We start from the raw sequence: 21624 nt of genomic DNA, 5'->3' as shown, positions 1-21624 counted from the left end.
CTGCCTGCATGGATTCCAGAGAATCCACACTTTTGTTAAAGGAAGCCCATTAACAAGTAACCAAATAAAGAAAAACAGCTTGTGTCTGTAATACTAACAAATAATGTTTGGTTTGTTGCTTCATAAAGCTCAGATGTTAATCAAACAATTGGTTTAAAGTCTTAGACTGAAAGTGAGCTGAAATATAGCAAGAGAAAATGATTTACCCAAGGCTGAAAGGAAAAACAAACCTGCAGAGAAACCTTCAGTGCCTTCCCTGCTGCTCCTGGTGTGGTTTCTTAGTGTGGGCACCACGGCTTTATTTTTACAACCAACATTTAGTGTTTTCTAAAGCCCAGCCCATTTACTGACCAGGATGTTGCCCACCATGGGCTCAAGTGCTTTCCCAGTTCCTGTTTCCTGGACTGAGTGCCAACAAGCTTGAGAGTATTTCCTCCAAAATGAGCTTTTGATCACTCCTCTAATGGGCAGTAGTGGTGGGAAATTCAGCTCCAAAACACTTTCTGAGTCAAAGATGGTAAATTGCTCCATTTTAAATATTTAGCAGATGTTCTCAAAATAGAGTTAGAGCAGTGAAATGTGCTACACACATGGACTTCGTGGTGGAGGGTAAATTGTCAGGAGCATTGCCTGTCAGGCAAGGAACTGGAATGGGGCTAGGTCCCGTAAAAGGAATTTTCTGATGAGAGAAAGGAAATTGTTGCTGCCACTCTGATCATTTTCAATCAAGTGGCTCATCCTGTGGGGACGTGAGGAAACTTTGTGCCCTCCAGCTGCACTCCCTGGCCCAGCAGCATCCCCTGGGGCCTGCAGGCAGGGAGCTGTGTTGGGTCACCTTGCTTTGAAGAGGGATTCGGAAATAAATTTCCTCTTGCTGCAACGATCCCCTTATTACATAAAAATGCCATTGCAATCCTCCTGCCTCGTGCTGGCCAACTGCACAGCTTTGGGAAAAGGAGATCACAGCCAAAATAAATGAACTCCAGTTCCTGGTCCCTGGTTTTGGGGTCTGCCTTATCCCACCTCTCTGTTCTCTTAGCTCCACTCGCTGCACTTTTGAACATGGATCTTCTGTTGTATTTGCCACATCAGCAGCCTTGGTACTGCTGTAGTCAGATGTGGTGTTAACTGGTGTTCAGCTGAGCTAGAAATGTCCTGTTAGCTGTGGAGGCATAACATGGAGAAACAGTTCAGAAAAGGAAGCAGTAAAAAATCCTGCTTCTGGGAAAAACAAATGAGGGACTTTTCAGCCTCCCTAAGTGTGGAGGAGGTGAAGGGCAACTTAGAACTGACATTTGATGTTCAAGTCAAAATAAGACAACTTTTTCCTCTACAGGTCCACCCAGGAACATCTGCACCAGAACCATCAGTGGTGGCTACGTCCTCCAGTCCTGTGGCCCAGGGCTTGACATCCCCAGGGAAGACTGAGAAGCCTGGGCAGCCCGGGGATGGTGCTGTGGCCCAGCCTCACCCCTCCGGGGCACTGCCCACGGTCAGCCCCGTGCCAGTGAAAAGCACAGCCAAGACTCAGGCAGCTACTTCTGTGCCAAGTGGAGTTCCCACCAATGGCAGTGTCCCTACAGCCCAGAGCAGCACTGCTGTGTCCCCCAGCACTGCTGCCACCACGCCAGGTGAGGACACGCAGGGCTCCAGCGGATGTCACCTCCTGAGGGTTTGGTGACAACCCATGGCAGTGTGGAAAAACAGGAGGTAACTGGTACCTTGGAGAAAGCACTGAGGTCCCTGTGGCAGCTCCAGTGACTCCTGGGGGCTGGGAATGGGACTTGGGTGTCATAAATCTGCGTCTGAGGACAGCAGGAAAGTGGTGGGGATGTCTTAATTCCCCAGGTGAAAGCTGAGAGGTGAGGCAGGGCAGAGTCCTGGACAGTGTTTTTCGGGTAGCCTTGGCACGCTGCTGTTGGTCACGTCGAGCTGGAATCTCCAAGTCTGCTCCAAGGGGGGGTAACTGGTGATTTTGTGTCCCTGGAGTGTCACTGCACAGCTCAGCCGTGGAGAACAGTGTGCTTGGCTCCCAGCCCACGCTCTGCTCTGCAGCACAGGGATGTTTCTGTTCACACTGCGATTTCCTAAAACAGACTGGCGAAAATGTCTGAAAGCCAAAATGCCCTTTGGCAGCTCTGTTCCCTCACCCAGGCCATCAGCTCTCCCTGCAGGGATGGAATATGGACAGGGAACGGTGTGTGCTGGTCGGGTGGTGGCTCAGAATTCAGTTAATCCAGTTTGCTGAAGTATTCACAGCTGAATTTCTTTTGAATTTAGGGTTCCTTTTCCTTACAAGGGAACAAATGGAAAGTGTAAGGGAAGCACTGAATCCAGAGATGTATTTGGTAGGAAGCTCGTTGGCTGCTTGTGCTAACAAGTAATATTTTTTTTAAGGGCTTACCCCAGTTAAAACTGGAAAATATACTTTAAACATCTTCATTGCCTTGTGCTGGAAGGGTAACATAGCCAGGGTCTCCTGGGTTTGCTAACCCATGCAAAGATGATGTAAAAGGCAGTTTTTCCAAGGGTTTTTGTCTGTTTATCTGGGTTTTGGTTTTATTTTTTCCTACTGAGATCTGATTTCTTTTTGCCTTGGAACTCTTTGCGGCTGAAAGACTGATGGAGTTATAATGTCCCACAGTCTGCAATAATTGAGGGTGGAAAAAAAGATGGTTAATTCCAGTAGCTAATGAACATGGAAGATAGATAATAGATAAGTAGATAGATAATAGATAATAAAGATGGAAGAAAAGCTAAATATTTAAGGACTTTTTCCCCAGCTTTTTTCACTTGAATTTCTTGTTTTCTATGCATAATTCCCAGGCCCAGTAATAAAAAGACAAACATAAATCAAATGGGAAGGGAAGGGGAGGATGAGGAGGCTGAGAGGTGCTTTTAAGAAGAAATGTGTTCTACTTTCTGGTTACCTTAATGCTAATAAAAAGCAGAAAAAGTATGTCACCAGCCATAGTTTTCAAGGTTACTCTGTAGTCTTTTGAAACAAACTACCTGTCAGCTTATTTGAAATGGCATGGCAAGAAAATTCCTAAGCAGAGGTGGAAAAGAAAATATAAATAAAAGGACCAGGTTTGTCTTTTGAGCTTTCATAGTCAGTGTGGCAGCTATGCAGGTTTTAAAAAATTCTCTTAGCCCTCAAGCAGTTCTTCAGAAAAGAAATTCTGTGGATTCTTCATATATTTATGAAGCTCTGGAATTGCAGTTTGGAAATAGTGTTTGTCTTGCTGCGTCTGCAGCCGAGTTCTGGGCCAAAAACCTGTCAGGTAAAACCCTCCCCGTCCTGCTGGACTGGGTGAAGAGATTCCCCTCTGCAGGGCCCGAGGGTCACGTTTCAGTATCTGCAAAGAGAGAGATGACTGAATAATTTTGGGCTTCTCTTAAAATGATAAACCCCCTTTTGGATTAACAAGGAGAGCAAACCCTGAAACGGGAGCTGTACTGGGGGACAGGATGTTTACAAAATACACCGTTGCTAGCTGGGTTTTATTCCATGAACTCTGAAACCAGAGTGGTTTTATGCATGCATGTGATTTCTTTCCTGTTCCTGTTCCAACTGTGTGTTTGTCCCTGTCAGCTGTGAAGGAACTGGTGGTTTCTGCTGGAGACAGCGTGGAGGTGACCCTGCCCAAGAACGAAGTGCAGCTGAACGCGTTCGTGCTCCCTGAGCCACCACCTCGTAAGGCTTCCCTGGGAACCTGCTGGGGGCTTGCAATGTGCAATGGAAAACAGGCCTTGCATACAGCATTAAATAAGGACAGCCTTGAGGATGTCTTTTGTCAAAGAACGCTTTGCTGTAGAAATTTTTCGTTCTCTGCTCTTGCCCCATGGTGCCTCTTAAAGAAAAGAGTGAGACAAAAAAATGGAAGGGGCTGCAAAATCGTTAGGTTTGGGAGATGGCACATTTGTAAAGTGGTGTGTGAGGAAGCAGTGGATCTTCAGCATCTATTCTTGATATTTGCTGATAGGAACTGAGCTGTCTTAGCAAGTTTGGTGGATTGGTAAATCTGCTTTGGGGGGTTGGCCTGCTGAGGAACACATTTCTGTACACTCCTCATTTCATCATGCAAATTGTTGGCAGGTATTTGTAAAGTTCTTATCTTAACTCTGCCCACGGTGGCAGTGGGAGCTGCAGAGGAGAGGCAGGTGTGTGGTTGTGTTGTGCAGCAGCAGGGATTGATTCATTCCCCTTCCAAAACCAGTGTTACTTTGTGTCTGCAGGATTGGAGGGCGTGATAAGGCTTTTCTCTCTTACTATCCTGGAGCTGTGATTGTTCCAAAGCTCCTTATGGCCTTAGAGGCTGAAAGATGGGTTTTGGCTCCAGAGTAAATGAGTTTAGAAGCACAGATTGTCTCTTTTCCTGGGTATATTCCCAAATAGCCACAGCCCAAACTCCAAGCTGTCTCATTTCTCCATAGTGCAGCAGAATGTGCCTTGTAAATGTTTAATACCTTTGCAGTTCTTTAGCATGGCACAAAGGCAGGCTTTGAAAATAAACATCTGGCCCTTTTTTTTCTTAAGGAACCACGTATTCCTATGAGTGGGAATTGATTACTCATCCAAAAGACTACAGTGGAGAAATGGCAGGGAAGCATTCCCAGACCCTGAAGTTGTCTAAGGTAAAGCTTTTGCTTCTTCGTGTCTTGTTGTGTTAAATGCCAAGTGGAGGAGATGGGGACCCTGGCAGCCAGGAAAAGACTTGTATGGGATTTCAGGATGAATAGGAAATTGCATGATGGGCAGGCAGCCAACATTTGACTGTGAGCCCTCTTCTAAGGCTCTTAAAAAAAGGAGATTGATCTGGCACGAGGGAAAGAATCGATTGATTTCAGGATGTAACAAGCTGCCTACAAGCAGTGTGACAAGGCACACAAATGGCACAATTTAGCAGGGACACAGGGGTGGGAATGTTCCTGGAACTGTGTGCTGGTCTGGTTAGGTCTGAGCCTTGTACTGCCCCCTGAAAAGGGAACTTGCTGCTTCCATTAATAAGTGGAATATCCTGTAGCATGTCCCTGGCTCTGCCCTTAGAAAAGGTCCACCAGGGAAAGGGTTGCCAGTTCCTGCACACGGGGATTCTTAACAAGGAAATGACTTTAGTACTGTGGATATACAGTTCTGTATTTGAGACATTCATTTGAGCATCTTGGGTTCTGCTACACTGTAAAAAAAACCTACAGGCTTCAGTCAGGATATCATGCAGAGCAAAGCCCTTCAAAAGGAGTGTGCCTCTCTCTGTCAGGATTTCAACCTTTAGGGTATCATGATTGTTGGCCAACACCTGGTCCTTTGGCTCAGCAGTGAGTGGGGAAGGGGTCACTGGCTCATAGAAGGAAGAGAAGAAACACTTTCATTTATAAAAACACACAAGAAGAGATTTTCTTCTTACATGCTGCCTTTCTCATCTCAAATGCAATCTGCTAGTACAGATCCCTGTAGCCAGACAACCTGAACTAATCTCTGTTATCTCTCTTCTGTTTGCCTGTTGTTGCTGGAAAATAAAGCTTGACTGACAATCCCATGGCAGAGAGAAATATGAGTCTTTTCTGCATAGCCATTGTGAACTAAAACATGTGTAATACCATTTTGGCCTGGAAACCATCCTTTGCTGTGCATGCAGAGGCTGAAGGATAATTGCTTGGGTGCTCCTGTGCCAAAGCACAGGAACTTGACCTTCCCACAGCTCCTGACAAGGTGTTCCCAACCTGTAGGTAAATAATCCTTTGTGTTTGCTTCCAGCTGACAGTTGGTCTGTACGAGTTCAAAGTCGTGGTGGATGGGGAGAACGCCCACGGAGAGGGATATGTGAATGTAACAGTGAACCCAAGTGAGTGGGGGGACTGAATCTTTCCTTAACTTCACCTGTCTCTGGCAAGCCATGACATTGGTGTCATGGAGTTTTCTTATTTAACTGGACTGTGGTTTAACGTAGTGAAAACTCATTGTGCTCTCAACTCAGTGTATATATATATTTATTAAGTCATTTCCCGAGATGGGAAGCTGTTGGTAACACACAGTATTTCTGCTGTACTGCATCAGGCCTGCCAGTCAATAAAAGAGCTGAAATACTGACACAGAAGTGCTCAGCAAACACCTCACCCTGGAGGGCCACTGCTTCCATAAAAACTAACTGCAACCTGGCAAAAACCTCACAGCAGCAGCCGCGAAAACTGAAGGGAAGCCAGAGCTTTGAAGCTCCTTTGGAGGTTGTTTTCTTCCCTGTCCAGTAAGGAATATCATTTCCAACCATAGTCAAATTTCATTCCTTACTGTAAGACGTGGTTTGGAGATGAGCTGATGGAGATACAGGAGCTTGTGCTGACTGTCTCACTTTTTAGATGGCCTGTGTAAAGAGACAACCACAGGTTGCAGTAAAACCCCTTTATTTTGCACAACTCTTTTTTTTTTGCACAACAACTCTTTTTCTACCACCTTTGTGGGCAAAGAAGGGCTCTTGCACTCCCTAAATTAGCAGGAGTGCATGGCTGGCCTTCTGGGTGCTGTGAATGATCCTTTCCTTATAAGCAGTGACCCTGCAGCTGGCAGCATGCAGCAAAACCATTCATTTTTCAGAGCAGCAACCAGACTTTGGCAAGAAGCTGCAAGTGCTGCTCTGTTAGAATGGCCTGTACTGGACTGCTTGACCCAGTATGGGCGAGCTGATGCAGTGCCTCCTTTCCCAGAGCCCTGGTGTGGTGGCAGTTCACCTCCTTGCTGCTCTAAATCCCTTCTGCTGGCATTGACTGCCCAGGCTGGTGTAGAACTTGCTGAGAGCATGAATCACATCGCTGGTAGTTGTGCAGCTCCTTGGCAGGGCTGTCTGTTGGGATGGGCCTGGAGTGCCCTGGTGAAGCTGGGTGGTGGTTGTTGTTGTTGTTGTTGTTGCAGAGCCCCGGGTGAACCAGCCTCCTGTTGCCATCGTGTCCCCACAGTTCCAGGAGATCTCACTGCCAACCATCTCTACTCTAATCGACGGCAGCCGTGAGTACCTGCAGCTTTAGGAGCAGCTTTAAGGCTGGGGTTTGTGTTTGGTTTTGGGCTGGCCCCTTGCACAAAGTTTAAGAGAAGCTGTGACACTCCCAAACACAGTTCAGGGAAAAGAATCAACCTGTCCTGCCACGAGAGGGGAACACACATGACAACACCTCTCTGTGTTCCCTTTTGAAGGGCACTGACCTGAGCCAATCTCCTAAATAAGGAAAAGCTCTGGAGGTTGCTGCTTAGAATAAAAAAATAATTACTGCCCGTCAGAATTACTGGGCTCTTGCGTTGAGCTTCAGACATGTTAGTTACTGAGCTATCACCTTCAGTAATCCTGGCCTGCACTGGAGCTTTTCAGGAGTTTCTTGAAATAAATTCAGGTTGTCTGAGCATAACAGAGACTCTGGGCTTGGACCAAAAATGCCTTTGCCCACTAAGCCCAGGACTGAAGTAGAGACTGACCATGTGGGGTCTGAGAAGCAACATTTTCCAGCTCCTTGTATGTGTGTTTTCTTCCATAATTAAAACAGAGAGCACTGATGATGATAAAATTGTCAGCTACCACTGGGAAGAGCTGAAGGGTCCCCTGCGGGAGGAGAAGGTTTCCAGTGACACTGCCATCCTCACACTGACCAACCTGGTGCCTGGCAATTACACCTTCAGGTAGGTCACACCCGACAGTCAACAGTTCTCATCTCCTGAAAGTAAAATGGATGAGATTCCTGAAGTGTTCATCTGGTTTTTAAAGAAAAAAACCAGTACAAAACAGGGAGAGAACTCCATTTTGTGATGTCCTCTCTGCTCCTGCACTTTCAGGTAGAGTTTTGTTGCTTTTCACTTCAGGAGAGATAAGCTGTCCAGCTACTTCTTATTCTTAACTTGTAGCCCTGGTTTAAGATGAAGGCAGAAGGGAAGGAATGGTCTGTCAGGCTGCAAAATGTCTCTTGAAATGTCAAATCTAAACTCTTTGGGTAAAGGCTTAGGAAGAAATGCAGTCTTCAAATCCAGTTTTTAAATGCAATGTGTTTGACCCAGATAAGTGAACAAGGCCTAATGGTTTTATGCAATAGATAGCAGCTGATTTTTGTGTTTGTTTCTGTGTTTTTCCTTTGGGCCTGCATTTTGGTGTGATGTCCATCACTGCATAGCAGATCTGTTTGAAATAAACCAGTGTACCTATAACTGAACACTGTTTTCTTCTGAGCAGTTGGTATATGAACCAATCAGATCCATGTTCAGAAGTAGATTTAGCAACAAACAGTTCTATTTTGTGCTACCATTCTACCAGGGGGGAGAAATGCTGTGTCCAGGCCACTTGTGGATTAGTAAAGAACTTCTGTGTCTCACCTTGGAACTGCTTGGTGGATTTCAAGTGAGAGATGGATGTGACTGTTGAATTTCTTGCATCATTTTGAGGCTTGATAACTGGGCATTTGGGGGAAGTTTCTACTCAGAAAAAGCAAAATGGCCTCAAACTACAGGTTTTTTTCACTCCTGAAAAAAATTACTATCCTGCCTTTAAAAGTATCTTAAGTCCTAACTCTTGTGTTGCATTTGAGGTAACCCCAGCCAGTGTTGTGTACTGAGCTCACCACGACCCTTCACTGCTTTTTCTTTTTCCCTCTCTTCAGTCTCACAGTCGTGGACTCAGATGGTGCCAGCAACTCCACCACTGCCAACCTGACTGTGAACAAGGCAGTGGATTATCCCCCTGTGGCAAATGCAGGCCCCAACCAGGTGATCACCCTGCCCCAGAACTCCATCACGCTCTACGGGAACCAGAGCACGGACGATCACAGCATCGTCAGCTACGAGTGGCTGCTCAGCCCCAACAGCAAGGGCAAGGTCATGGAGATGCAGGTCAGTGCAGGTCTGCTCTGTTCCACCTGGATTGCTCACTAACTGGCTTTTTACTTATGATCAAACCATTTTTAGTTGACTGTCAGCAAGTGGCTTTCATAATCCTACAGAGCAAGCACATGGTGGTTAAATATATCCTTAAAATTAAACCCACACAAAGCTGGTGTTGGCTTCCTGGCTGAGCTGGTGTACCAACCTAGCCACTGATTTTCACTGGCACCCTGTTTCCTTTCTTCAGCAGTGCAGTTTTAAATCCTGCTGAAGAAGGAGGATTGAGAGAGATGGGAACTTTTGAATTGAATCTTGCAGTCTAAACTTTGCTGATGTTGCCCAGACACTCCTCAGTCCTCAACAGTAAATGCTGGAACTTGTTTCCTTGTCATCATTTTTCTTTTAAAGATTATTACTACTGCCAAATGTATAGAATAAGAAAGTCCATGAATTGGGTTCACAGTGTGTGGGATTTGCACAGGGCTCCCCAGAGGTTTTGCTGGAGTTGGGAACTGTTGAATCCCAAAAGGCCTGAATGCCTGTATGGCATTACTCTTGTTATGTCCCCCAGCAGTGTCCTTGGAGCTGTGCATAAATTCAACTGTAAGAGTTTTGCATGCTGAAGTGGCACAGTCTCCTGCCCCCATAGCAGGAGTTGGTAATAACCCCCTGGAATCTGCTGGTAATAGTTATTTTAGAATCAGAGTCTTCTGAGTGAGAATTGCTTTTAATCCATGAATATGTTTTCTCTCAGGGGGTGAGGACACCAGTCTTGCAGCTCTCTGCAATGCAGGAAGGTGATTACACCTACCAGCTCATAGTGACTGATTCTGCTGGCCACCAGTCCACTGCAGAGGTCACTGTGATAGTCCAGCCAGGTAAGCTGCCTTTCCCTGCCTTTGCTGCTTCCATTCCAGGGGTTAGAGGTGAGCAACAATCTGCCAGCAAACTCTAGATCTTATGGTAACTCTGTGCTGCTTTCAGAAAAGCTGCTCTAATTTAGGACCATTCTGGGCTGGTATATTGCTGCTAAATGAGCTAAAGAAAGCTTCTAGGAATATTGCCTTTCTAGGCTGTTCTCTTATTTTACACAATGTAATCTAGTTGATGTTATCCCACCATAATTGCAGGATTATATTTCCAAGCAGCTGTGTCTACCCACAGTGCTAAGTCCTGGGACAGGGGCAGGAAAAGTGGAGCAGTACTTAGAGAGTGAGAGCACAATTCAGAATAGCTAGATTTCAGTCTCGTTTTACTGCACATGTGTGAATGGAATGCTGGTTGGAATTCTTCACTGCTTCTGAACCTCACTATTGAAGTAGGAGATGGTGGGCAAGAGAGATACTGGGGATCATGGCAAAAACTCTTAATGGAGGGGTTTAAAGCTCCACCTTTATGGCATGTGTATGAAAAATATCCCATCCTCTTTCAGAGAACAACAAGCCCCCAAAGGCAGATGCTGGTCCAGATAAAGAGTTGACTCTTCCCGTGGACAGCACCACTCTAGATGGCAGCAAGAGCTCAGATGACCAGAAGATAGTCTCCTTTCTCTGGGAGAAAACACGGTGTGTGTCACCTTCCAGAATGTTCTTGTGTGTCCAAATCTTTCATTCCAAACAGGACACACCCCCACACACCTCCCTTGTGTTCAGTCCCAGTCACATTGGGCCTGACAAGCTTTGCCAGTGACCTGAATGAGACAAGGATTTATGTTTGATTGCAGAGAGGTGGAGTTTTGTTTGAGCATGAGAAATAGCTTTGCCTTCATCTCTAGGCCTGACTCCCACTCTCACTGTGGTTGTGGCTCAACCATGTTCTTCACAGCAGTGGAATTTGATCTTGGTCTCATGGAGAGACTGACTCTTGTAATCCAAGAACTGCAGAGCCTCCGAACTTGATGCTTTTGCAGTTTGTTTGATGCTTTTGCAGTGTTCTCTTCTCATTGTTGTGCTTCCCTTCAGACTATAAATTCCCTGAAATGCTTTAGGGAATTCAGAAAAAAGCCTATGAGCAACTTGAGTAGCTTTTTCTGTTTGCTAATGCAAAGTCTGTGCAAAGCTCTTATAAATGAAGGACTATTTTTGTTCTACACCTTTTCTTTACAAAATTGACTCATTGTGCAGTTCATGAGCCAATTTTCTGAACGAACCACTTTTTGTGTTAAACCACCAGAAATTATGCTTTTTGTTCTGAATGCTGCACTTACTCTTTGGATTATCTTGCTGTAACTGGAGAACATGATTTTGCTTTTTGTCATGGACACTGTATTTCCAGCCATCTGTCTGTTTGCATCCCCACAAGCTCTGCTTAAGCCTGAGCCTCCTGCTTGGAGTGAGGCTGCCTCCCGTGCTCTGTGCAAAGTTTAAACTGATCAAAACCCCTGAAAAAGGTCAAAAACTGAACAACCCCCCTGTGCTTTGGTTAGGGGTCCAGATGGCGTGAAGCTGGAGAATGCCAACAGCAGCATTGCCACTGTCACAGGCCTCCAGGTTGGGACATATGAGTTCACTCTGACAGTGAAAGATGAGAGGAACCTGCAGAGCCAAAGCTCCGTCAACGTCATCGTCAAAGAAGGTACGTCAGCCACGAGCAGAGCTCAAGTCTCTGGGCAGTTCAGCAAAACCTGTGTTCAGAGGCACAGTAAGAGTGAGGAATGGGGGGAAATACTGTGGAGAGCACTGAAGTGGACTTCCCTGGGTCAGAGGTTTACCATTTCTGGAGGAAATGTACCTTCAGCTCAATCATGCAGTGCTTCCCTTCTCTTCCTTGGGGTCAGACAGGGATTTCAGGGTTACATGGGAGATCTGGTGCAGTAATTTCTGATTGGGCATAACCAGATCTTTCTCTCTGTTTATTTAGAGATAAACAAGCCTCCCGTTGCAAAGATTGCTGGGAATGTTGTCATCACCTTGCCCACAAACACGGCGGAGTTGGATGGATCCAAGTCCTCTGATGACAAGGGGATTGTCAGCTACTTGTGGACAAGGGACGAGGGCAGCCCTGCAGCTGGGGTGAGGTTCCTTTTGTAAAGCATCACAAAAGTCAGTGCAAGGTGGCACTGGCAGCTCCTGAGGAAATGTAAAGCTCATTGTTGTGCTGTTATCTTGTGGTGATATCCTGGTATCACTAGTATGAGATATATAGATATATGTATTATATATATAAGGCTAGTTTGATCCTTTGTTTCCTCACACTTACTTTGTTCTGCCTTCCAGGAGGTCTTAAATAACTCAGACCATCATCCTGTCCTCCTCCTGTCCAATCTGGTGGAAGGGACCTACACATTTCACCTCAGAGTAACAGATGCCAAAGGAGAGAGTGATGTAGAAAGGACCACAGTGGAGGTCAAACCTGGTGGGTCTGGGGTTTGTGCTGTACTATGTTTGCCTACAGTCCTCTGGATACAGTGTACTGGGATTAAAATGTATGGTCTAGTCCAGCTCAGAACTGTAAAAGTCAAAAGCTTTGGGGGTGTGATTCTATTTTCCTGTGGTTCTTGGGGGCTGACTCTCACTGCTTGATGTTACCTGTGAAAGTCAGGCTTGCATCCCTCCCTACAGTGCCATTCTGTAGTGCTGTGTAAACCAGAAACATTCTGGAAAGGTACTAAAAACCTGCCTTCTACCCAGGCTGTTAAATAGAAACTCTGAAGATCTGTATTATCTGTGCTCTCCCCAGATCCCAGGAAAAACAACCTTGTGGAGATAATCCTGGATGTTAACGTCAGCCAGCTGACGGAGCGGCAGAAGGGGATGTTCATCCGGCAGATTGGGGTGCTGCTGGGGGTCCTGGACTCAGACATCACAGTGCAAAAGATCCAGCCCTACACTGAGCAGAGGTGGGATTCATCTGGGAGGGTGCACAGAGGGTTTGGTGAACCAAGGGCTCTTTCCTCTGGGGAAGCAGTTTGGACAATCAGAATGTGTGGAGTTGCTTAACATTGATATTCCTGCTCAGGTCAGAGTTGCCAAGCAGGTCTTGAGTATCTTTCCCCTCTGGAGATGGTGCATTGTCCTTGAAAACTGCTGCTGCTAATGTCTTTTCCCCTCAAACCTGTAAAATAAGAACTAATCTGATTTGGTTTTGAGAATTGTGGAGAATGTCTGAAGGATGTTCTGCAGCTGTGATTTATAACTGGAGATATAACAGGGCCTAGTGCAGGAGCTTGGTGAAACACTGACCCCACAGCAGAGATGGTGTGTAACAATCCCTTTCACCCTCACCTTCATGCTAACTTGGTAGTTTATAGAATCACAGGATGGTTTGGCTTGAAAGGGACTTTAAAGATCATCCAATTCCAACCCTCCACCACAGGCAGGGACACCTTCCACTAGTTCTGCATTAGCTTTGCCTCCTACACAACTACTTCAATCTAATGTACAATAAAATGTTGAAAGCCAGTGTATTTTTTGTTTGAAGAGATAAGGAAAGCTAATTTTGGTTGCTATTTGGCTTGCAGTAAACTCCATCTCTTCTAAACACATGGAGGTTGGCTGCTGGGCAGGGCTGTGGGTCAGGGTCATGTTGCCTGCCTGGATGGTGGCAACAAGCCACCAGTGGCAGGCTGTTGAAATAAGTGCAATATTGCACTTAGTTTTTACTGAAAGTGGAGTAGCTTTAAGGTGGCTAAAGCACTGAAGAAGATTTAAGGGACATGCTTAGAGTCCTGCAGCAAGTCAGCAATAAACCTGCTGTTACTTCACATTTCCCTGAGTGCAGAGATGTATCGATTCCTTCGTGTCCACGTGGCCTGATGTGGCTGGGAAATCAGAATTCATTGTCCATGCAAACCTAGAGAGCTCAGAACAGAGGAGCCAGCACTTTCTGTTGTAATATTACCTCTCTGTCTCTGCCATGACCAGGCCAGTGGCTGGAGCTCTGTGCTGAGCAGGTAAATGAGCCCCCAGGTGTAATAAGGTCTAAGGATCCCACAGAGAGGGAGGGAGGAGATGATGAAAAGGGCAGGACCTTAAAGTTTGGAGATTTGGTGCTTAGCAGGAACATGCAAAGATGTGCTTGATGTGCAAACTCAAAAAACAGTCTAACCCTGGCTTTGAAAATATGAATGGATCAGATGTCCTGAAGGGTTTTCTGCTGTAGGATTAGGTCTGCTATTATTGCTTTCAAATAGAGCCAGAAGTCTGGCCTTCAAATAAATATGAGATTCTGAATTAGTCCCTCTGATGACAGACTGGGGAGTGTGGCTCTCCTCCTGCTGTTTGGAGAAGCAGCAGATAGTCACTTCTGTGTGTCTTCCAGCACGAAGATGGTGTTCTTTGTGCAGAACCAGCCTCCCCATCAGATATTCAAGGGACGAGAGGTGGCCTGGACGCTGAAGAACGAACTGCGGAAGCAGCAGTCGGATTTCCTCATCTTCCGGGCCCTGGAGATCAACACAGTCAGTAAGTGAGAGTCTCTGGGGGACACACTCATGTCTTTTCCCTTCTTCTCAGCCACCTGACAGAATAAGGACCTTCATGGGTGCTAAAAACACACACGTCCCACACAAACTCGCACTCACTGCAGGAGCTTTTGTGTTAGTAAATGGGAAACAGGAAAATAAGTCTGTTAGACTATAAACTGATCAGGTTTCCATCAATATTCACTATTCAACTTATTATATGTGCTTACTTGTAGTGTTGTTGGGAAGATAAGAATTCACAAAACCAAAAGTGGATTGATATTTATGAAACTAAAACAGTGTTAATGGACTACAGCCACTAAAATGAGTGTCATCCTGAAAACAATAAACTGCCCATCTTGGTAGCTGTGAACACTCTCATTTCCTGTGCAGCACACCCATCAGTCTGCAGGAAACATTTCCCTTCTGTCATTTTTTTTACAACTTTACATTAGCACTGTTTATCTTTTATGAGCACAGTCCTGGGAGGATCATTTGCTAATCAGTTAGAGATTTTAAACTAAAATTATATAAAGTAATTATTTTCAGTACTTCCTGATTTTGTGATTTTGTGGTCTTCAAAAGCCACTTCTCAGTTCTGTTTGGTCCCTCCGAAGGATCTGTTTGTTTCTTGTCTGTCTCACGGGCTGGGTTTGAATGGGAAAATCAAAACCTTGTTCAAAAACATTGACTCGACAAATACACAAATTCTATAACTTGTATATCAAAATCAGGATTTATCGGGCAAAATGTGTGTTGTGTCACTGGCAAAGTGGGACATTTTAGTTTGGCACGAGGCCCAGGTGCTTTATGTTTTGATTTATTGTTTGGTTGTGGCTGGGCTGTGTTTGAGCTGCAGAGGGGCCGGATTCAAGCCGGTGTTACAGGCCTGGGCTCTACTGAACTGTCTTGTCCCGTGTTTGCCTCGCCTGTGAGTCATTTCACCCTGCTGGTTTTGGTCCCCAGCCTGTCAGCTGAACTGCTCCGAGCACGGGCGCTGCGACTCCTTCACCAAGCGCTGCGTGTGTGACCCGTTCTGGATGGAGAACTTCCTGCGGGTGCAGATGGGCGACGGCGAGAGCAACTGCGGTGCGTGAGCCACCCTGGGATGGCACCTCTGGAGAGAAGGCAGGGTTTGGAACCCAGGGTGGGCAGGGACACAGGCTCCTGCTGTGTCCCAGTTCCTCTGCTGTGGTGCCCACACAAGGAGACGGCCCCTGCCTGCTCTCACTGCTCGTTCCTTGGTTGGGGAGCGACTCCTCTTCAGAGCCTCCCTTGTGAAGACTCCATTCTGTGAAGTCCATTCTGGCTGTATAAAGCACAGCTCTTTTCTGACATGCCCATACAGAGGCTTTTCTGCCACAGGAAAGCAAATTTTATAAATCAACGCACACTAAAACTTGTCTGGTGAGGATCCATGTGCTGGATTTCCAGCCTCTGGTTTCCCAGGGGGAGCTGGTGGTGCTTCAGTGAGGGATCCCAACCTCTAATTCTGCAAAGGGTCAGGCCTTGCCTTTTCTTTCCCTAGAATAGTCCCCTAAAATGCACACTGTCAACTGGATGAGGTGCCAAAGCAAGTTTATCTCTGGGGTTTTGCTTTCAGAGTGGAGTGTGCTGTATGTGATCATTGCATCTTTCGTCATCGTGGTTGCCCTGGGAATCTTGTCCTGGATGGTGATCTGCTGTTGCAAGAGGTGGGACTGAGGCCATAACCCCCCCTGTATCCGTGCTTCAGAGCCAAGTAGCTGCAGTAGGAGGTGAAAGGTTCAAACCCATTGTCCCAGTGGGTCATCTGCTGAGCCCTGGGGTGTTGGGGTTTGTCACTTAAGTGTTTCAAGTGAAACGTTGAAGTCCCAGAACTCTGGGTTCAGTTAAAAAGCAAAATTTGGATTAACCTATAAATGTGCAACTTAGCAACATCTTAATGTTTCACTTTGTAATGTGAGCATAATCCTAAATAGCAAGTGCTTTAGCTTTGAAGATCAGGGTTGTTTTTCTTCTGGCTCTTTCAGAAGTGGACTGGCTCTTAATTCCTTTTACTTCCCCTTTAGACGGAAAGGAAAATCCAAAAGAAAAAGCAAATACAAGATTTTGGATGCAACGGATCAAGAAAGCCTGGAGTTAAAACCAAATCCCAAAGCAGGTAAAACATGAGAGGGAAGAGCTCAGCACTTTCCAGAGTGCTGACTGAGAACTCTTCCTCAGTGGACTTAAAATCACAGAGTGAAACAAATGGGATGTGGGGACTGACAGAGGGGTCTCAGAAGATCTAAGAGCTTGTTTCAGATCTGTATATGGGGTATTTAGTGAAGTCATCTAATCTTGGGTTTGGAAATTGGGGCTGAAACTGGCCAGGTCCTGATGTCTCCACTTGGTATCACTGAAGTGGTAAGTGGATGCATTAAGCTGTGCAGAACAGCCTGACCCAGGAAGCCCAAAACTGGGTCTTGACTGTAACTTCTCCTGCTCTAAAGTTTTCCACTGGGTTCTGGTAGTTCACTTCTTGCCCATATGCAATTCCCTGGCCATGCTCTACAGCAAAGCAGGAATCCAGTGGCACTAAGCATTTCACTAAGCTGACCAACACCTGAACTGGAGAGAGTGAGGTTTATTTCTGCCCCTCTACTTTCCCACCACAAATGACTTGTTCATAAACTTATTAATTCTTGCCCTTGTGAGCATCAGGCTCTGAAAATTTCCCATTTTAGTTCATCCTGCAGTTTCCAGTTAGCAGGTGCATTTAGGAGGGAGACCCACGAATTCTTTGTGCTCTGTGTGGCTACAGGCCCGTTGGCCATTCCAGAGAGGCAGGATTTGTCTTCAGTGTACTTAGCCAGCATTTTCCTGCCTGCATTGCTGTCCTGAGAGTGCTTGTCCAGTGCTTTGCAGAGATCAGGGAGTTATTTCAGGCTGGAGTGTTCTTATCTGATACCTGACCGAGCTGTGGTCACCTGCTGACTGACCAGGAAAGGAGGGAAATGTGGGAAAGGATGTGCCAAGCACAGCCCCACCAAGGGCCAGGGAGCACTGCAGCTGCTGAAGTGTGTGTTTTGAATTGAAGTGTGTCCTGGATTTGTTTAGAGGAGGGGTTGTATTAACCGTGTGTGGAAGAGAGTCCCTGATCCTTGTTTGCTAGTGGAAAATAACTGCTCATCCTGGTATTATCCCATTTAATGGTGTTCCAGCAAAGGGAGCAGTGCCCAAGAGCAGCATGGAGGGCACTGCAGGGACAGGCTGATCAGCTGTTCCTCCAAGGACCAGGCTGTCCCAACTACTCAAACACGGATACCCTTGAAGGAAACCCGGGGGTGTCTCCCTCCCTCAGCACCCAACTCTGCTTTCATCAGACCATCTGTCACCTCAGAACCCACTGTTCAATAAGTGGAGTAACTGTGCCTCACCATTTGCTCTCTGGTAACTGAACTCATCTTGCTGCTTCCGAGGCTGGCTGCTGACTAAAGTCTTTTTCCCTGCTAGATATGTCCAGGGAGCTTTCTGCTAACAGAGGAAACGTTGCATTTCTCCAAGAAGGAAAAGCTAAATTTAAATATTTCCTCTGCTGACAATATAAGTAAATGTCTCTCTCCTGTCCTTGTGCATTAATCTAAATTCATCCCGCTAATTTATCTCTCTTCCCTTGCAGGCAGGAGCAGCAGAGAGGAGAGTAGAGAGGGTAGTGAGATGGCAGAGATCTTCCCTCACACACCTGCATATTCTCTTACTGCAGCCGTGAGCCCTCGGAGCGTTTTCTAGGCAATGCCCCGAGCAAGGTCAGGGAGACAGAGCTCCCACACGGACTCACAGCCCCTTCTGGTCACAGCATTTGCCTTCCTACCTGCTCCTTGTGCTTTGTGCTGGCTTGGAGTGTCATTGTGACCTCTGACATGCCAGAGTGTCTGAAAAAGGATCACTTTGGCTTCAGCATCGGAGGGAATAAGAGACACGCAGAGGAAAGTCAGACTCGGCTGCCTCTTGGACGTGATGGGAAAAGGAGACTTAGAGGGGATGGAGTAAGGTGAGGTGGTTGGAAGGTGTTAAAGGCATTTCTAACCTGGGGATGTTTCTCCTTCAAGGTGGCAGGCAGAAAGCCCAGGTCCTCAACACGAGCCTGATGCACTCGGAGTCCGAGCTGGACAGCGACGAAGCCATTTTCACGTGGCCCGACCGGGAAAAAGGGAAACTGCTCCGCAGCCAGAACGGCTCCTTGCGCAACGGACAAGTGACACTCAAACCCAAGAGCCAGAGGGAGGAAATCCTGTAGCTCCCCTTGGGCTGCTGTGGGCTGGAGCTCAGCAGGGAAGGCTGCTCCCATCCCCACCCTGCCAGGGCCTCTGGAGGCCGGTTTGTTCGGGACAACGCTGCTAACTCGTTTCACAGAAAATAACTTCGGTTCTGTGGGTTTCTTTTTGTTCAGTTAAAACTGGTTGTACTTGAATTTGGACTTCAAGGGAAATCAAAGGGAGAAGGAGGCAACTGTGAACCCCAGGAGAAGGGTTGGAAAAGGACAGAGCTGGCATCTGGAGAGCGGCAGGACAGAACCACTTGGAGCAACTGTGAATGTGCAGGGCCCTCCCAGCCCACCTCAGACTGCAGTGGAGGGAGCACCTGTGGACTTCCAGCTCACTTGCCTTGGGAGCTCCTCAGAGAAGGAAGGTCAAGGCTTTGAGCTGTGCTCTGAGCTCCCTTCAGGCTCCAGTAGCCAACCACAGGCTACTTGTACTGTCCAGCAGCTTTCTTCTCCTTTACTCCCACCTTCCCTAATGGTTTAAGCACTATTTTAATTTAGGCTTGTCCTTTCACATGCACTTGGCTGCTGTTGGAGTGTAGAGGAAGGGGAATGTAAACACTGTGGTCACACTCCGTCAGTTTGCAGGTAGGAGGGGGGTTTGTGGCTGCTCTAAATCACTGTCAGGCTGCTCTCACGGGGAGTGCTGGGCCTTGGTGCCTGCTCAGATGTGAAAAGCTGACCTGTGGTAATTGCTTGGGCTGGGAGACCCCTCCTGCAGCAAGATCCTGCTGGGTACCAGAGCTGGGGGGGACACACCCACCTTTGGTGCCTGTGTCCAACATCTGACTTCATTCCAAAGCTGTGAGATGTTCCCTGGCCCCAGCACCTGCTGTTGGTCACCAAACCGTCCGTGGGGCTGGCCCATAACCATATCTCAGTCAGGACACACTATATACTCTGGGGTTTTGGTTTGGTGGGTTTTTTTTTTCCTTTAAAATTTGCACATCCCAGGCACATCTCTGCAGTTCCCAGCTGGCTGCTCCCTGGGGCTGGCAGCTCACTTGCCTCGTGGTGTTGTGGCTGCAGAGCCCTGTGTGCTCCTTTAGTGCTGGAAAAGGGAACTCTGGGTACCTGAGGGCAGTGGGCAGTGCCAGCAGCACGTGTCCCTGCTGCCTGGGCCCAAGGGCAGGTGTGGGAGGGTTCTTTCCCATTCCTGCTCCCCTATCTCACTGTGCTGCTGTCATGAGTTGCACCCCTGTCCTGGGGCAGGACTCAGCCTCGTGCTGGCATGAAGGATGCCACTGCTCCTCTGGGGATGGGTGGGCAGTTCATTGCCTTTCTTTGTGTTTAATTTAAAAACTGGAACTTGTTTCATTGGCTCTTTTTTTTTCCTTCTCCTTTTTGAGCTGTGAAAGCCAAAAGGCTTTTAACTTCCTCAGTTGTATTTATATTGCTGCACTACTGATTTGTGTTGAGCTCTAGATGAAGATTAAACACTATTGAATGTGAGGGAACGTTCCCTCGCTGAATGTAGTCGTGGCTGCTGCTCAGTTTGATTTTGGGGCAATCAGCTGTTGCTCAGGCCCAGCACTGGAGCCTGTGGCTCCCCCAGGGACCACACACAGGGAGGGCTGACCCTGGGATGCTGCTCAGAGGGCACAACCCAGCGCTGGCTGTGCCTGGCACATTTAACTCTTGGGTGACACCACCCCCTGCATTTCCCTTCATTTGGGTGTAAGATGAACAAACAGTGGGAGTAGGAGGGTTTGGAGCTGCAGGGGTGGATCAGGTGTGGTCCTGGGGCTGCACTTGGGAGTGGTTTGTGCTGGTAGAGGGGAGCTCTTGGGCTCTTGCAGGTTCTGCTTCTGGGGGCTTGTGCTTTTTGAGCCCATCCCTCCTGCCTGTCCCAGGGAGGTCCCTCCTGGGGAGGACCCTTGGCTGCAGGTGGGGGCTCAGCCATCAGGTGTTGGTTGCTTCAGGGATCAGAACCCCCCACGGCAGACACAGGGTGGGCTTTCCAGTGAGCCTGGCAGCTTATGGGAGAGGGAATTAAAATCTGTGCAGCTGTTTCCTCCAACACCTTTGTTCAGCTGCAGTTGTTTCCTTCATCTCTGTGTTTCACCTTGGGGTCACAGCCCCTGGGATAAGGGTACTGCACTGAGGGGCAGCACCCCAACCCAGGGCTGGGCTTTGGGGAGGGCTGTGGTCTTCCCTCTGTGCCCAGCAGGTCGTAGTCACTTGTCATCACCGAGTGCAGGTTTGTGACAGCACAGCACGAGCTCCCATTAGATTTCTAGCTCCCATTGGTATTCACTGGCTGTGCAGCCTCTTCCCTCTCCACATGTTAATCCTTGGTGCCACGAAGCCCTTGCTTTCAGAAATAGGGACAGGCAGCTCTGCACACCAACTTCAGGGGGCACAAGGACCTCTGGGGCTGACGGGGGCGAGGAGACCCCCCCAGGCTGAAGGTGGGAATTTCTGGCCCTGGGTGGGACTCCCACACCCAGGGTGGGCTGTCTGCTGTGGTGCTTTGGGAGCACAGCCCTGCCCAGGTGTGTGCACAAAGCCCCTGTGGGATTTTGGAATCCCTTTGCCCGTCCCCTCCTCCCCTGGCGTCACCGATGTCGGTTCCCCGAGCGCCGCGAGCCTGACCTTGCTCAGGAAGGTTCTGCATTGCTATGCTTTATGATTCCACAATTAGAGGCACTGGCTACAAGTTACCCAGGAGTGGAAGTTAAAGGCTGAGACATCTGTTAGATGAACCATCAGCTTCACTCGGTTTTGTTTTCTTTAACACATTCAAGTGCCGGTGAAGGTGTTCGAGGCAAATTCTAGTTCTGAAATAGTTTGCTGTTAAATCTTTCCTCATCCTGCTGCGTAGCTGGGGTTGCCCAACCTGTCTGCACTTTGATTAGGGGTGTTTGGTGATTACAGTGTTACTTTGGTTCAAAACTAAAAGTAATTTTTTAAAAATGAAATGTTTCTTGCAAATAAACAGGGAAGATGTTTTGCTGCTGCCCAGCTTTGCTCTTTCTCCAGTTTCACCTGCGGGACAGTTCTCACCAAAGACTTGGTTCCAGTGGAAAACAAAATATCAGCAGCATCAGGGCTGAATTGGGGAGCTCGGGGCTGTATTTGCAGCTA

At 47.4% G+C, this 21624-nt stretch overlaps 1 protein-coding gene across 2 annotated transcripts in view; it reads left to right on the top strand.

Moving 5' to 3' along the window:
* KIAA0319L (KIAA0319 like) overlaps nt 1-20013 on the top strand; it is a 29390-nt gene extending 9377 nt beyond the window's left edge. Inside the window, exons 4-22 of one of the 2 annotated variants that reach the window (XM_051774515.1) lie at nt 1337-1631; nt 3596-3697; nt 4541-4638; nt 5759-5846; nt 6908-7000; nt 7531-7663; nt 8632-8860; nt 9606-9729; nt 10284-10416; nt 11277-11425; nt 11711-11862; nt 12067-12205; nt 12530-12689; nt 14111-14253; nt 15219-15341; nt 15856-15946; nt 16304-16395; nt 17896-18022; nt 18326-18439. In XM_051774515.1, the coding sequence (XP_051630475.1) occupies nt 1337-1631; nt 3596-3697; nt 4541-4638; nt 5759-5846; nt 6908-7000; nt 7531-7663; nt 8632-8860; nt 9606-9729; nt 10284-10416; nt 11277-11425; nt 11711-11862; nt 12067-12205; nt 12530-12689; nt 14111-14253; nt 15219-15341; nt 15856-15946; nt 16304-16395; nt 17896-18005 (2454 nt within the window). In that variant the 3' untranslated portion in view covers nt 18006-18022; nt 18326-18439. Of the gene's footprint in view, nt 1-1336; nt 1632-3595; nt 3698-4540; nt 4639-5758; nt 5847-6907; nt 7001-7530; nt 7664-8631; nt 8861-9605; nt 9730-10283; nt 10417-11276; nt 11426-11710; nt 11863-12066; nt 12206-12529; nt 12690-14110; nt 14254-15218; nt 15342-15855; nt 15947-16303; nt 16396-17895; nt 18023-18325 lie in introns of both variants that reach the window. The other variant, XM_051774514.1, reaches the window with a different exon arrangement.
* The last annotated feature ends 1611 nt before the right edge of the window (nt 20014-21624 follow it).

Source organism: Manacus candei, unplaced genomic scaffold (assembly GCF_025592945.1).
Source record: "Manacus candei isolate 608988 ecotype Guabito, Panama unplaced genomic scaffold, ASM2559294v1 h1tg000204l, whole genome shotgun sequence".
Classification (NCBI taxonomy): domain Eukaryota; kingdom Metazoa; phylum Chordata; class Aves; order Passeriformes; family Pipridae; genus Manacus; species Manacus candei.
This window is presented reverse-complemented; position numbering and strand designations above follow the sequence as displayed.